The 14,532-nt window shown below is 38.8% G+C and overlaps 1 protein-coding gene across 2 annotated transcripts in view; it reads left to right on the top strand.

Moving 5' to 3' along the window:
- LOC147633897 (cellulose synthase A catalytic subunit 8 [UDP-forming]-like) overlaps positions 1–986 on the top strand; it is a 34,509-nt gene extending 33,523 nt beyond the window's left edge. Inside the window, exon 20 of one of the 2 annotated variants that reach the window (XM_086804964.1) lies at positions 679–986. In XM_086804964.1, coding sequence (XP_086661090.1) covers positions 679–875 — 197 coding nt within the window. In that variant the 3' untranslated portion in view covers positions 876–986. The remainder of the gene's footprint in view (positions 1–678) is intronic. The other variant, XM_086804962.1, reaches the window with a different exon arrangement.
- Positions 987–14,532: the final 13,546 nt, after the last annotated feature.

The raw sequence follows: 14,532 nt of genomic DNA, 5'->3' as shown, positions 1-14,532 counted from the left end.
AAACACACACATGCACATGCGTGTGTGTGTGTGTGTGGCATAACACACACACACACAAATATCAAAAACCTTCTTAATGGTAAGATTGAAAAAGAATATTAACTAAAGCCAATTTTTGTGGAGTGTTTTTATTAAGAATGAAATCTTAATGCAAAAAACTTAAGGGTCTATCTTCTTATGAGAGTTCCTTGTCAAAATTTCTTATTATTTGATGATTTCTCCTCCTCTCCCTCTTTCATACTCTTGCTTTTGAGTCTCACCAAAAAAAGAAGAAAGAAACCCCACCCTTGTGACCTTGTTTAGGTTTAACTATGGCTTGAAACTCCATAAAAAAGCATAAAAGCTCCAAAATATTTGCTTAAGCATCTTGAAGGCACCATTGCATCTATTAATTAATCTTGTGTGCTAGTGCCTCTATCCTCAAGTTTCATGTTAATAATATTTCAATATGGTCGTATATGCATAGTGCAAATTGGATTATACCATCTCTTCAAGTACACTATATGTTTTGTTATCTCCATCAATATTATTGAGCTACAATCAACATTAAAGCATATTCAAAAAGTCAATGAAATTAAAAAGCACAAAAGGATTGTGAGATGGGACTCAAATAGTCAAATTGATTATTCAAAAACGGTATGTCAATTTTCATTAATTTTTATTGATGATTGTGTTCAGGAACTCTCATTGCAAGAATGCTTTTCATATTTTGGGTCATTCTCCATATGTATCCATTTGCAAAGGGGATCCTTGGCAGGAGAGATCGCTTACCTACTATTGTTATTGTATGGAGTGTTTTGATATTGATCATTATATCTTTGATTTGGACCACATTTTTCAAGCCCACAAAACATGCAAGGCACTTTATGCCTTAATTAAATGTGTTGATAATATTTGGCTCATAAAATCTTGGATTGACAAGATCATCTCCTTTGAACCAAATCTCTCAAGATTAAGCAACATGAGGGGCTTTGTACAACGTACATATTCTAGTATGTCTTTGGCCTACCTTGCAAAGATAGACATAGCAATAGCTTCTTTGTGCTTTGGTCATCAATGGTTGGCTCATGAAAGTTGAGACTTTTTTTTTGGATTGAAAATTTTCACCCTTTAGCCCCCCCCCTCCCTCTCTCTCTCTCTCTCTACACATAAATGCATGTGCGGACTTTTATATGGCGAGGGAATTCTCCTACAATCACAACGTAATTTTGAATGAAAAATTGGTGGTGGTCCTGAAAAACCAATAAATGATTATTTTCATATTTGAGGTCTGTATTAGTGTTTTTTCATTTCCAAACTTTCCAATTTGAGCCTTTTAAGCATGATTTTTATAATTTTTCTTAGAATTTAATTTAATAATATTTCTTTTATTTTAATAAATTTTTAAAAAAAGACATAAAAAACTTATATTTTTGTGGCATGAAGATGAAAGGGCCAAATCATGTAATAGTGCAAATCACGAGGCTTTCTTTCTTCAAGGTTTTCCAAGTACTAATAAACCTAACAATAAAAAGCATAAAAACAACTAATATTTTCTTCTTCGTTTTTGCAAAAACACACAACCTTATCTTCTTCTCAACCAGCTTAACACTACTCATAAAACAGTGGCTAAGGGAAAAGATACTTGCATAAGGGAGAAGAGTCTCTAGAAAGAGTAGAGGAAAAAAGATTGCCTCCCCAAAAAGCAACGGTGCTAGGCCAATTTTATCTCTCTCTAGAGCTCCCAGATTCATAGACAAGAGCACAAACAAGAAACAAACAATCATGGTGGGAAACTTACTTTGCTTCCAAGCTTGGGTTTCTTGAAGCCACATACAAGCTGCTTGACTGATGTTTGTGAGCTCCTCTCCTTCAAGATCTATCTTCCTCTTTGTCACAAATAAAGATGCTTCACCTTCCTACATTAAGGACTCAAAACACCCCTCACTATATCTACTCTCTCTTCATCTCTTTCATAAAGGAAGATGCTTCACCTTCCTACAATAAGGACTCAAACACTTGTCACTCTTTACTCTCTCACACACAAAGAATATATAGGAATATGTGCTAAGAAGTACTATAATCTTCTCTACTCTCAACTTTCACTATTTACTCAAACATTTACTCAAACACTTCTCACTATCTACTCTCTCACACAAAGAATAGATAGGAACATGAGATAATAAGTAATATAATCTTCTCTACTCTCAACTCTCTCTATCACACACACAACAAACAAAAAATACAATTAGAAACCTAGAGAACTAGTTTAGCATATCAAAGGGGGATTATGTCCATTCATTGTGAGATAATATGTTAAGAAGTAATATAATCTTCTCTACTTTCAACTCTCTCTATCTCGCACACATAACAAAGAGAAAAAAGCAAGTAGAAACCTAGAGAACTTATTTAGCATAAAGGTGAATTATGTCCATTCATTGTGAGATAATGGGTGGTAGTAATTGGCGCTTGTTCACACTTAGGTGCCCAAAACTCTTAACTAATTGAGTTTAGATGTGGCGACATTTCTCATAAATGTTATAACTTTTATAGTGCATTTTCATGACACTTATTATTCACTCTCATGTATTAAAAAGAGCATCTAACTACCCTAAAATAAGGTTAATAGGTGCATAAAACTTCCTCAATTTTCTAGGTGAAAAAACTACCTCAAGGTTCAATGTTAAAGATCTAGGGATTCTCCAATGTCATGATGTGTAAAAGATTTTTAAGGGCCCTTGGGAGCTTGTCATCCATTTTTTGAAATCTTGAAGGGTACCCATCTAGTCCCACCATCTCTTAGTCCATTTTTTGAAATCATGAGGGGCATCGAGTCATCACTTCCATGTATCGCTTAGTCCATGTTTTGAAATCATAGAGTATACCTCACGTCACAACTTCCATGTATGTCTTGCTTATTTCCTTTTAGCATAGATCACATAAGTCTACAACATAAATCACACTTTATTTTGTGATAACCATTCATAAACCTCCACTACTAGTCAATGTTTTGGTATATAAAATAAGAGAAATTGTTAATCTCAAGATGATAAATTTTATATGCATGACAAAAAAGCATAACCTAGGCTAATTTGATTGTAAACCATCATAATAATTCTGTTAGTTTTAAAAGCAAGACTTAATGTTATTAGTCTTTATAGATTCAAGTGTTTATGAGTGGAAGGCAATCAAACCGTGGCAACTTTGGATGCAAAGACATGAGATTAATGAAGGCTAAATCTGCAAATAAGGAATGACACACTATGATTTTGGCTTTTAAAAAATTTAGTTTTGATTTATGACATATTGCAAGCCTAAGGTAAGAGCCATGTATGTGGGTGAATAATTTTGTTAATCCAGTACCAAAATTTTATATAATTACTTAAATTTTATGTTATGCTCTTTGGCATTATATCCTTATCTTAAGTGCATATCTCTTGACTTCTCTACTATCAAGAACTAGAGCATTTTTTGGTATTGTATCCCTTATCTTAAGCTCCTAGCTCTTGAAGTTCTCTATGTTGAATTTTCTATAGCACTATACTTCCCTACTATCAAGAACTCAATCATTTTTTGCTTTAATGTGTTTAAGGAGAGAGTTATAAGAAATTTATTCTCCAACATTATATCATTTTATTAGCCTCTTATTTTATAAACTCTTGTGCATAATGTTAAGATCCATGTATGTGGGTTCTTAATTTGGTTAATCAAGAACCAAATTTTTATGTAATTACTTAAATTTTGTGTATATTTTTTTTTTATGTTGGTCTTCCCTAATTCTTTAAGGATTTTTTATGTAGTAATTTTTATTTAAAGACGTTCATATTATTCCTCTTTATCAATGTAGCATATAAGGTGATTAGGGCTTTAAGGCAAATGGTAAAAAACACTATAAGTGAATGAATGCACAGCCACACACGAAGGTAGCCCCACCGGTAGATGTGCAATAGTCACGATTTGTGCATCTATACATGCGACTATGAGCATGGTTGATCTACGTGTATAACCGTGAAGCCACGCTGCATTATAGTACCTCTCTGGTTGCATGACCTAACTACCTTCCTTGCTCATCCTTCATCTCCTTTTTTCCCTTCTCTTCCACAAGCATAGTGCTCTCAATCATAAGGTATGTGTTTTCTCCCTCACAAGATTTTTGACCCTACCAACCTACTCCTTCTAACTACCTTAGCCTTCCTTACACTAGGTGTCCTAATACTTGGAATCTCAAACTCCTCATCAAGGCTTTGCTCTAATTCACTAGGCTCTCCATCAACATATGAATGCCCTCTGCTGAAATGTCAGTAGGCATACCAAGAGGCTCTCTTCACCTTTATGTGATGCACTTGCTAAACCTACAGGACTAATTTTATGACATAGCTTGCCACTCCATGGTCTATCAACAGACCCACTACTAGATAACTCTCTTGGTCCACTCAATGACTATGATTACTAACCTGCATTTTGTGCAACCACTTGCTCCTATGCATCATCCCCACAATCGAGTCTTTTATAGTAGCATACCAACTACACATCTCATCAAAGACAACATCCCTGCTCACCCTCATCTCACATGTGATAGGGTTATAGCATCTGTATCCCTTTTTCTCAATGAACACACATTTTTCAATGTAGCACATCTTATTTTTTGTCCATTGCTGACAATCACTTAAAAAGCAAGGAACGACATCCCCACCTGGCAAACTGCACATCACTCCATGTCTATCGTTGCATCCTTTTTCTTTACAGAGTCCACCCCATCTACTGTCACAGAGATAAATTATGGTCTATGACTACAATTAGCAGCATTTTCCTCTTCTCCTTGGTGAAGAGGCCTCTTTTCTCAAAGAGTCTTCTTCTCCCCCTTGAATTTTATCATATCTATAAAAATTGGAGTTCCCATTAGTGCATCACCAACTATTCGTGAAGTGGCTCCAGGAGATGGGCTAGTCTTTTGCCTTGACAAAGTTCTATCTATTAGCATTTAAAGATCAAGTCCACTACCAATGTATTTTCCCTCCATGAAAGCTAGTTGTCAAGTGCATTGCAAGATTGGATTTATCAAATTTGTGACACAAGAATCATAGAGGCTAATTTTGTGCTTATAACCCTCTCCTGCTAGCAAACTCCCATGTTTTAATTCTAATAGATTAGTCTTGGGCACCAATGCATTGATTGTGGGATCCCCACCCTGCACACACACACATGATTCTTAGGTCTTGACACAATCTCATTTTAAGAAGAAAACATATATCTTACAAACAACAAAGAGCTTTTATGCACCTGTACAAGAAAGTGTCCCCAGTGTCCTTATTACTTAAATTTTATGTTGTGCTCTTTGGCATTATATCCTTATCTTAAGTGCATATCTCTTGACTTCTCTACTATCAAGAACTAGAGCATTTTTTGGTATTGTATCCCTTATCTTAAGCTCCTAGCTCTTGAAGTTCTCTATGTTGAATTTTCTATAGCACTATACTTCCCTACTATCAAGAACTCAATCATTTTTTGCTTTATTGTGTTTACGGAGAGAGTTATAAGAAATTTATTCTCCAACATTATATTATTTTATTAGCCTCTTATTTTATAAACTCTTGTGCATAATGTTAAGATCCATGTATGTGGGTTCTTAATTTGGTTAATCAAGTACCAAATTTTTATGTAATTACTTAAATTTTGTGTATTGTTTTTTATGTTGGTCTTCCCTAATTCTTTAAAGATTTTTTATGTAGTAATTTTTAGTTAAAAACGTTCATATTATTCCTCTTTATCAATGTAGCATATAAGGTGATTATGCTACAAGGGCTTAAGGCAAATGGTAAAAAACACTATAAGTGAATGAATGCACAGCCACACACGAAGGTAGCCCCACCGAAAGATGTGCAATAGTCGCGATTTGTGCATCTACACATGCGACTATGAGCATGGTTGATCTACGTGTATAACCGTGACTAGAGGGAAAATTTGGATTCACCCACCTAGGCCACGCTGCATTATAGTACCTCTCTGGTTGCATGACCTAACTACCTTCCTTGCTCATCCTTCATTCCCTTTTTTCCCTTCTCTTCCACAAGCATAGTGCTCTCAATCATAAGGTATGTGTTTCCTCCCTCACAAGATTTTTGACCCTACCAACCTACTCCTTCTAACTGCCTTAGCCTTCCATACACCAGGTGTCCTAATAGTTGGAATCTCAAACTCCTCATCAAGGCTTTGCTCTAATTCACTAGGCTCTCCCCATCAACATATGAATGCCCTCTGCTAAAATGTCAGTAGGCATACCAAGAGGATCTCTTCACCTTTATGTGATGCACTTGCTAAACCTGCAGGACTAATTTTATGACATAGCTTGCCACTCCATGGTCTATCAACAAACCCACTACTATATAACTCTCTTGGTCCACTCAATGACTATGATTACTAACCTGCATTTTGTGCAACCACTTGCTCCTATGCATCATCCCCATAATCGAGTCTTTTATAGTAGCATACCAACTACACATCTCATCAAAGACAACATCCCTGCTCACCCTCATCTCACATGTGATAGGGTTATAGCATCTGTATCCCTTTTGCTCATCAATGAACACACATTTTTCAATCTTTGGATCCAGCTTATTGTGTAGCTCATCAAGAATGTGTATATATGTAATGTATCCAAACACTTTGAGGTGTGATAAATTTAGTATGCATCCAAACACTTTGAGGTGTGATAAATTTAGTTTTCTACTAGTATACTTCTCCTCTGGAGTTTCACCATGCACACTGACATTATGGGGGTCCTGTTTATAATGTAAACTACAGTCGTGTAACTCTGCTTCAACCCAATAATGGTGAGGCATGCTCTTCTCAACCATCAATGCACAAGAAACCTCTACAATTATTCCTCTCAGCAAGCAATACCATTTTTCTACGGAGTGTACTTGCATGCGAGCTGCCTTTGAATTCCATGCTTTCTCAAGTCACTAAACTCATTGGAGAAGTACCCTCCCTCTCCATCTGACCTTAAATACTTAACCTATAAATATGATTTCTTTTCAGCCAACATTGTGAAATTCTAAACCTACAACTTCACTTTTCTCTTTTATCAAATAGACCCTTTATTTGTGTGATCTCATCAATGAAAGATACATAGTTAATGACATCCTCCCATCGATACCTTCTTTGTCGGCCCCCCTATATTCCTGTCATGTGGAAATACATTCTTTGTTTACTTTCTAAACTGACATGCTTTTCATACTTTACGCATTCCAGCCACCTTAAACTTTGACAAACCTATAACAATTATTGAGTTCTACATAGACTTCAATCGCTGCTCATTCACATGACCAATATGTTAATGCTAGATATCTATATCAACCACAACACCTGCACCTTTTGTAAACATAGTAGCTTTCAAAGCATGCATATATCAACCACAACACCTGCACCTTGTGTAAACATAGTAGCTTTCAAAGCATGCATATATCCAAAGTAAGCATTCTGCCCACTCTTTTGTGCTTTGCAACCAAACGATATTTGTTATTGAAGTCCTCAACATAGCAAGCTTCAAGATTAAAGCGTACGTACAAACCCTACTCAATCATCTACCCATCCAACAAAAACCAAATTCTTTGTTATGTTAGGCACATGAAGTACATCAGCCAAGTACCTCATCTTGCCATTCGGCATAGCCAATGGCACATTCCCAATGTAAATAGGATGATCCGTGTCATCCGCTATCTCTATACTCGAGGGGTTCACCTAAAAATATGTAAGTCTATCACGTGAGTTCATTAGGAGAGGTATATTAATCCAAAAAAGTTACATAATTACATTTACAAGAGGGGGTTTTTTAACCAATTTTGAAAAAAACCATAAATTTAAAAAGAAAAAGGGGTCATTTTATTCATAAAAGTATGTAAGGGGTTTTTTAAATATTCCTTGAACGCACATGATATATAGGATTTTTTGGTAGTGCACCCCCCGAGTCTCTATATAGCCTAGTTTTTCCATATTTTTGACATCTCTAAACCACTCACCACCATGACAGGTCATGTGGTTAGAGGCTCTCAAAACCACATGCCATACATCATCACCGTTTGTGGATACATCTGTAATCACTAGATTTAACATGTGTTGCATAATAAATAAATGCTCACATCTATCTTTAGCCTACTTGCTTGAAGATAGTAGCAACAGTAGCAGTAGTATCACTAGCAGTGGTAGCAATAGCAATAGTAGGTAGTAGTAGCAGCAACAATGTCATAAGTAGTAGTAGTAGTAGTAGTAGTAGTAGTAGTAGTAGTAGTAGTATAGAGCTCATATATAGCTCTATTCATGCATTGAGTACTCTAAGAATGCATTGAGAAATATATCCATGCATAGAGAGCTCTATGCATGCATAGAGCTATATCCATGCATTCAACACTCTATGCTTCCATAGACAGCTCTATACATACATAGATATATCCATACATACTCTTATTTATATACTCTTCAAAGAGATAGGTCTATACTCTTCCATAGACAGCTCTATACATACATAGATATATCCATACATACTCTTATATACTCTTCAAAGAGATAGGTCTACGCATAAGATACATCCCTATGCAAATTCATAGAGCTCTATGCATTTGCATGCAGGCTCTACCTTATACACAGAGCTCAAAGAGAGCTATATCTATGCATAGAGAGGGGGATGGCCAAAAAGTGAGCACAATTGAATGAGCAAATTTTCTTTTTTTTATTGGTTTGGGTGTGTGACCATGATTTGTTGAGATATCAAGCTCATCTAGTGAGGTGGTGGACACTAATGACCCGCGTGGGGGATAGGCCCTACACTTACACCACTGGCATGGTTGGTGAGATCATGGGTGATATGCGGCCAGTGGGATGACAGGCTGTGTGACAGCCATTCTAGAGACTGGCATAGTTATAGCGCCAGCTCATTTAGTTGGGTTCACACTATAGAGAACCCTAGTATGTATTTGGTTGAGTACCTTTGCATATTGTGTGTACTCTTATCTTTGTATATGGTGTGTTGAGTGTTGTGTGAAGAAGTAGAAGATTTTCAGCCTCTCACCTTGTGTGTCTCTTTTAGGGTTTTGTGAGTGTGTGTGTGCTTGCAAGAGCTCAAGCTCTCTTCTCCCCTGCATCTTTTCATGCTATCAGAGCCTGGTTCATGCTAAGGGCTGAGCTGCAAGCAAGAGAAGCACAGGATGCGGTACGAGGGTAAGAGCTGGTGAGCGACTACACCCTTGTCGGGAGCTCTACTACGGGAGGCACCGGCAAACGATCTCTGATTGAGGAGCTTTCTTTGCTGGAGTAAAGCTATAGGGCAACTATATTGTCCTATTGGATGGAATTTCTCGAGCCGAAAACGCGTTTCGGGCACGTTAGGACCTCCGTTTTTTGGAAAGCAGGCGATTTCAAGCACTGCGGGTAAGTCATCGATTCTATGCAGAACTCTGCTTAAGAAGTGCAGGAAGACAGATTGGTTGTGCAGACATCGTGTGTGCTACAAGGAGATCAAACAATTTCCATTCGGTGTATGTATGCACATTGAGGTCACTGGTTGTGACATTTGAGTGTAGTACAGTACCGCTGGTTGTGACATTTGAGTGTAGTACAATATCACTGCAGAAAATATAGCAGTTTGTGCAAGGACAAACCAGAGTGCTGTTTCTGATAAATTTGTGTGTCTGGCAAGATGTCAAATGATGGCATAAACTAGATTGTTATTGCTGAGAAGCTTGACAAGAACAACTTCCATGCTTGGAGGTTCAGGTTGACAAATTTCCTGATGGGAAAGGGTTACCGAGACTACATAGAAGGTGAGCATGAAGAGGCACCGGAGATACCGGAGATCAATTTGACTGCTGCAGATGTGAAAGAGTTCAAGGATTGGAACCAAGGAGCCAGAAAAGTTATGTATTGGCTCTCTATCAGTATACAGGACACCATGATTGGGCACATATAGGATGCCAAGTCTCCCAACAAGGAGGCGTGGGACACCTTGGTAAAACTTTATGAAACGAATACCAAGGCACGAAAGATACAGTTGAAGAATGAACTTATACTATGGAGAAAAAGAGTATGTCTATGAATGACTATGCATTGAAGATCAAGGGTATTGTGGAATCCCTTACATCTATTGGCATTTCAGTAGATGATGATGATAAGGTGGAAGTCTGTCTACGTGGTCTCGGGCCACAATACAAGGCATTCAAGATGTCTATTCAGACTCGGGAAAACATTCCCAATTTCACAGATTTGGTGTCTATGTTGATTATAGAAGAGAAGATCTTGGGTGAAGACCAATAGTCTTCACAAAACAAAAACAGTTCAGAGCAACAGGCCTTCTACACAAGTTCAGGAAGAGGACGAGGTAGAGGAGGCCGTGGATGCGGCCAAGGAGGTGGCTAAATAGGTAATCAGAATTATGGCCAGCAAGCAGCAACAACAACAGTCCCAGAACTCGCAACAACAACACGCAGGTGGAAGAGGCCAATTCAGAGGCAGGGGGAGTCAAAGAGGTCATGGAAATTGGCAAAGGAAGTATAATGATACACATGGATGCTTTTATCGTGGTAAGCCTGGACATGTGCAGGCAGATTGTTATAAGAAGCAGGCTGACATGCAAAATGGAAAATTACAGTAAAACAACTATGCATCCTCAAGCAAAAACAATGAGGATAGTGAAAGGTTGTTTGTTATGCAGCATGTCGTTAATGCCATGTCTAAAAATGCTGAAGCAACACATAAAGATGATGTATGGTACGTTGATTCAGGTGCTTCGAACCACATGACAAGTCATGGGGAGTGGTTCAAGGAGATAAAAAACCTTGAAAGACCAGGTTTTGTAGAAACAGGGGATGACATTGCTCATCCAATTATCCATGTTGGAGATGTGCCATTGTCTATGCAGGATGGCAAAGTGAAGTACCTTGCAGATATACTTCATGTTCCGAATATAACAAAGAATCTAGTTTCAGTTGGCCAGATGATTAAGCAGGGTTTGTAGGTTCGGTTTAACCTTGATTGGTTGTTATGTTGAAGACTTTAAAGACAAGTGCAGGTTGCTTGCAAAAGGCAAGAGAGTGGTGCTACGATGTTTGCAAATGGTTCAGGAATTGTTGCAGACACAGACATTTGGCATAAAAGAATTGGACATGTGAATGTGCAGAGAATTAAGTCTATGCAGACTAAAGGAATTGTGACAGGGCTACCAAAGTTTAAAGTTGAAGGTATGCAAAAAATATGTGAAGCATGCCAATTTGGAAAGCAAACAAAGCATGTATTTCCATGTGACAGAAATGTGAGCAGAAAGGCACTAGATGTTGTGCATTCAGATGTATGGGGTCCTACGAAGACCATGTCTATGGGAGGCTGCAGGTATTATGTAACATTTATTGATGACCACACAAGGAAAGTGTGGGTATACTTCATGAAGGAGAAGAGTGAGGTGTTCACTCATTTTCAGAATTTCAGAGCTATGGTTGAAAAGCAAACAAGGAAACATGTAAAGTGCCTAAGGTCAGATGGAGGGGGAGAGTACTTCTCCAATAAGTTCTCTGGATTTTTGCAGAAGAATGGTATTCAGAGAAAGTTTACATGCAGAAGAATGGTATTCAGAGAAAGTTTACATGCAGATACACTCCGCAACAACAAAATGGAGTTGCTGAGAGCGAAAAAACAGGCACATTGCTGAGATTGCGCGAGCATTGATGGGAGAGAAGAATATGCTACATAGCTATTGGGCTGAGGGTGTTTCTACAGCAGTTTACATCATGAACAGGACTCCAATCGCAGCCATACATGATATAACTCCAGAGGAGAGGTTTACTATGGCAGAAAACCTGATTTGTCTCATCTGAAAGTCTTTGGATGCATTGAATATGTGCATGTGCCAGATGAGCTGAGAACTAAGCTGGATGCAAAAGCTGAAAAATGTGTGTTTATTGGATATTCCCTTGAGCAAAAGAGATACAAGTGTTATAACCCTGCTACACGTGAGTTGAGGGTAATCAGGGATGTTTTTGATGAGATGAGCAGCTGGTATGCTGCTAAAAAAGAAGCTGTTGGGGCTGATGTGAGTGGAAATGTGGTTGCACAGAATGCAAGTCAGCAATCACAATCTTCGAGTGGACCAGGAGAGTCCTCATCTAGTGGTTCAGATAGACCATGGAGTGGCAGGCTGCATCATAATACAAGTCCTACAAATGTGATTAGTACATCACATAAAGGCAAAGAGAAAGTGGTTGTCCCTTAGTATGCCTGACATTTCTGCAGGACATTCTCATGTTGATGGAGAGTCTAGTGGCTCAGAGATTAGTCTTGATGAGGATCTTGGGATACCAGCTATGAGAACACCTGGTGTAAAGAAGACTATGGAAGCCCCCATGAATGCAAAGCTGCAAAGATCTGGGAGAGTGAAGAATCCTGTGCAGAGGTTTACCTATGATGGTTATGTGGCACATCACTATGCATACATGGCAAAAGTTATGTAGGTTGTAGAGCCCACATGCATTGATGAGGCTGTTGGAAATGTATGTTGGGAGAAAGCTATGGATGAGGAGATGGATGCACTATATGGAAATGAGACTTGGGATTTAGTGCAATTGCATGAAGGCAAGAAAGCCATTGGATGCAAGTGGGTGTACAAAGTAAAACATAATAGTGATGGAAGCATAAGTAGGTACAAGGCTAGATTGGTAGCCAAAGGATATGCGCAGACATATGGCATTGATTATGAGGAAACTTTCAGCAGCCCAGTTGCCAAGATGGCAACAGTGAGAGTTGTGATAGCAGTGGCTGCATCAAAGCAATGGTCTTACACATCAGATTTATGTAAAGAATGCATTCTTGCATGGGGATTTGCAGGAAGAGGTGTATATGTTGTAGCCACCTGGTTATGAGGATGTGAGTCACCCCGAGCATGTTTGTAGGTTGAAGAAAGCCTTGTATGGCTTAAAAAAAGCACCAAGAGCATGGTCTGACAAGATTTCTGAATATCTTGCAACTATTGGCTTTCATCTAGCCAATGCAGATTTCTCGCTGTATGTGAGACACACAGTGATAGAGGGGTTGTGCTTGTTGTCATCTATGTAGATGACCTGATCATTATGGGGGACCATGATGCAGAGATCTTTAATGTAAAGATCTTGCTTATACAAAAGTTTGAGATGAAGGATCTGGAGGAGCTCAGATATTTCTTGGGCATTGAGGTGATTAGGTCACCACATGGTATTGGATTACTGCAGAGACAATATGGCTTGGACATGTTGTCCAAGTATGGTATGACAGGCTGTAAGCCTATCTCAGTGCCATTGGATTAGAATGGCAAGTTGAGAGCCTATCTCAGTGCCATTGGATCAGAATGGCAAGTTGAGTGCAGATTCAGGAGAGATTTTGGAGGATCCTACTATGTATAGGCGCATAGTAGGAAGCTTGATCTACATGATGATCACCAGGATAGATTTGAGCTATGTTGGGTTGGTGAGTCAATTTATGCAGGTTCCTCGGAAGCTGCATTTGGATTCATTGAGATGCATATTGAGGTATATGAGGTCTACTTTACATTGTGGACTATTTTATGAAATTGGGACAGAGATATGTGTACATGGGTACACAGATGCTGATTGGGCTGGTAGTATCTCAGATAGAAGATCTACTAGTGGCTTCATGTTTTCTTTGGGGAGTGTTGCTATGACTTGGAGCAGCAAGAAGCAGCCTACGGTTGCTCTATCAGTACAAAGGCCGAATACAGAGGTGCTGCTATGGCAGCATGTAAGGTAGCTTGGTTAAGAAAGCTACTTGTAGATTTGGGTCTATCAGTGGTGGATAGACAAGTTATCATTTTCTGTGACAACATTAGCAGTATAGAGTTGGCCCCAGGAACCCAATTTTTCATGCTCGCACAAAGCATATAGAGGTCCACTACCATTTTGTCAGAGAGAAGGTTTTGGCAGGAGACGTTGACCTTGTTTATGTCACAGGATCAGGTAGCTGACATCTTCACCAAAGCATTGGGTACAGAGAAGCTCCGCAGATTTAGGGCTTCACTTGTTTGGTGTACATGAGAGATGGAGTTGAGCTCGAGGGGGTGTGTTGAGATATCGAGCTCATCTAGTGAGGCGGTGGACACTGATGACCCGCCTGGGGGATAGGCCCCACACTTACACCACTGGCATGGTTGGTGAGATCATGGGTGATATGCGGCCAGTGGGATGACAGGTTGTGTGACAGCCATTCTAGAGACTGGCACAGTTATAGCGCCAGCTCATTTAGTTGGGTTCACACTATAGAGAACCCTAGTATGTATTTGGTTAAGTACCTTTTCATATTGTGTGTACTCTTATCTTTGTATATGGTGTGTTGAGTGTTGTGTGAAGAAGTAGAAGATTTTTAGCCTCTCACCTTGTGTGTTCTCTTTTAGGGTTTTGTGAGTGTGTGTGTGCTTGTAAGAGCTCAAGCTCTCTTCTCCCCTGCATCTTTTCATGATTGAGTGAGCATATTTGAGTATTGTGATTAATTACACTCTTTCATGAAGTACCTAGAAGAGACAATGCC

This window comes from Cibotium barometz, chromosome 11 (assembly GCF_041138505.1).
Source record: "Cibotium barometz isolate CiBa-2024 chromosome 11, ASM4113850v1, whole genome shotgun sequence".
NCBI lineage: Eukaryota > Viridiplantae > Streptophyta > Polypodiopsida > Cyatheales > Cibotiaceae > Cibotium > Cibotium barometz.
The sequence above is the reverse complement of the archived record's forward strand: the minus strand, read 5'-3'. Positions and strand labels throughout refer to the sequence as shown.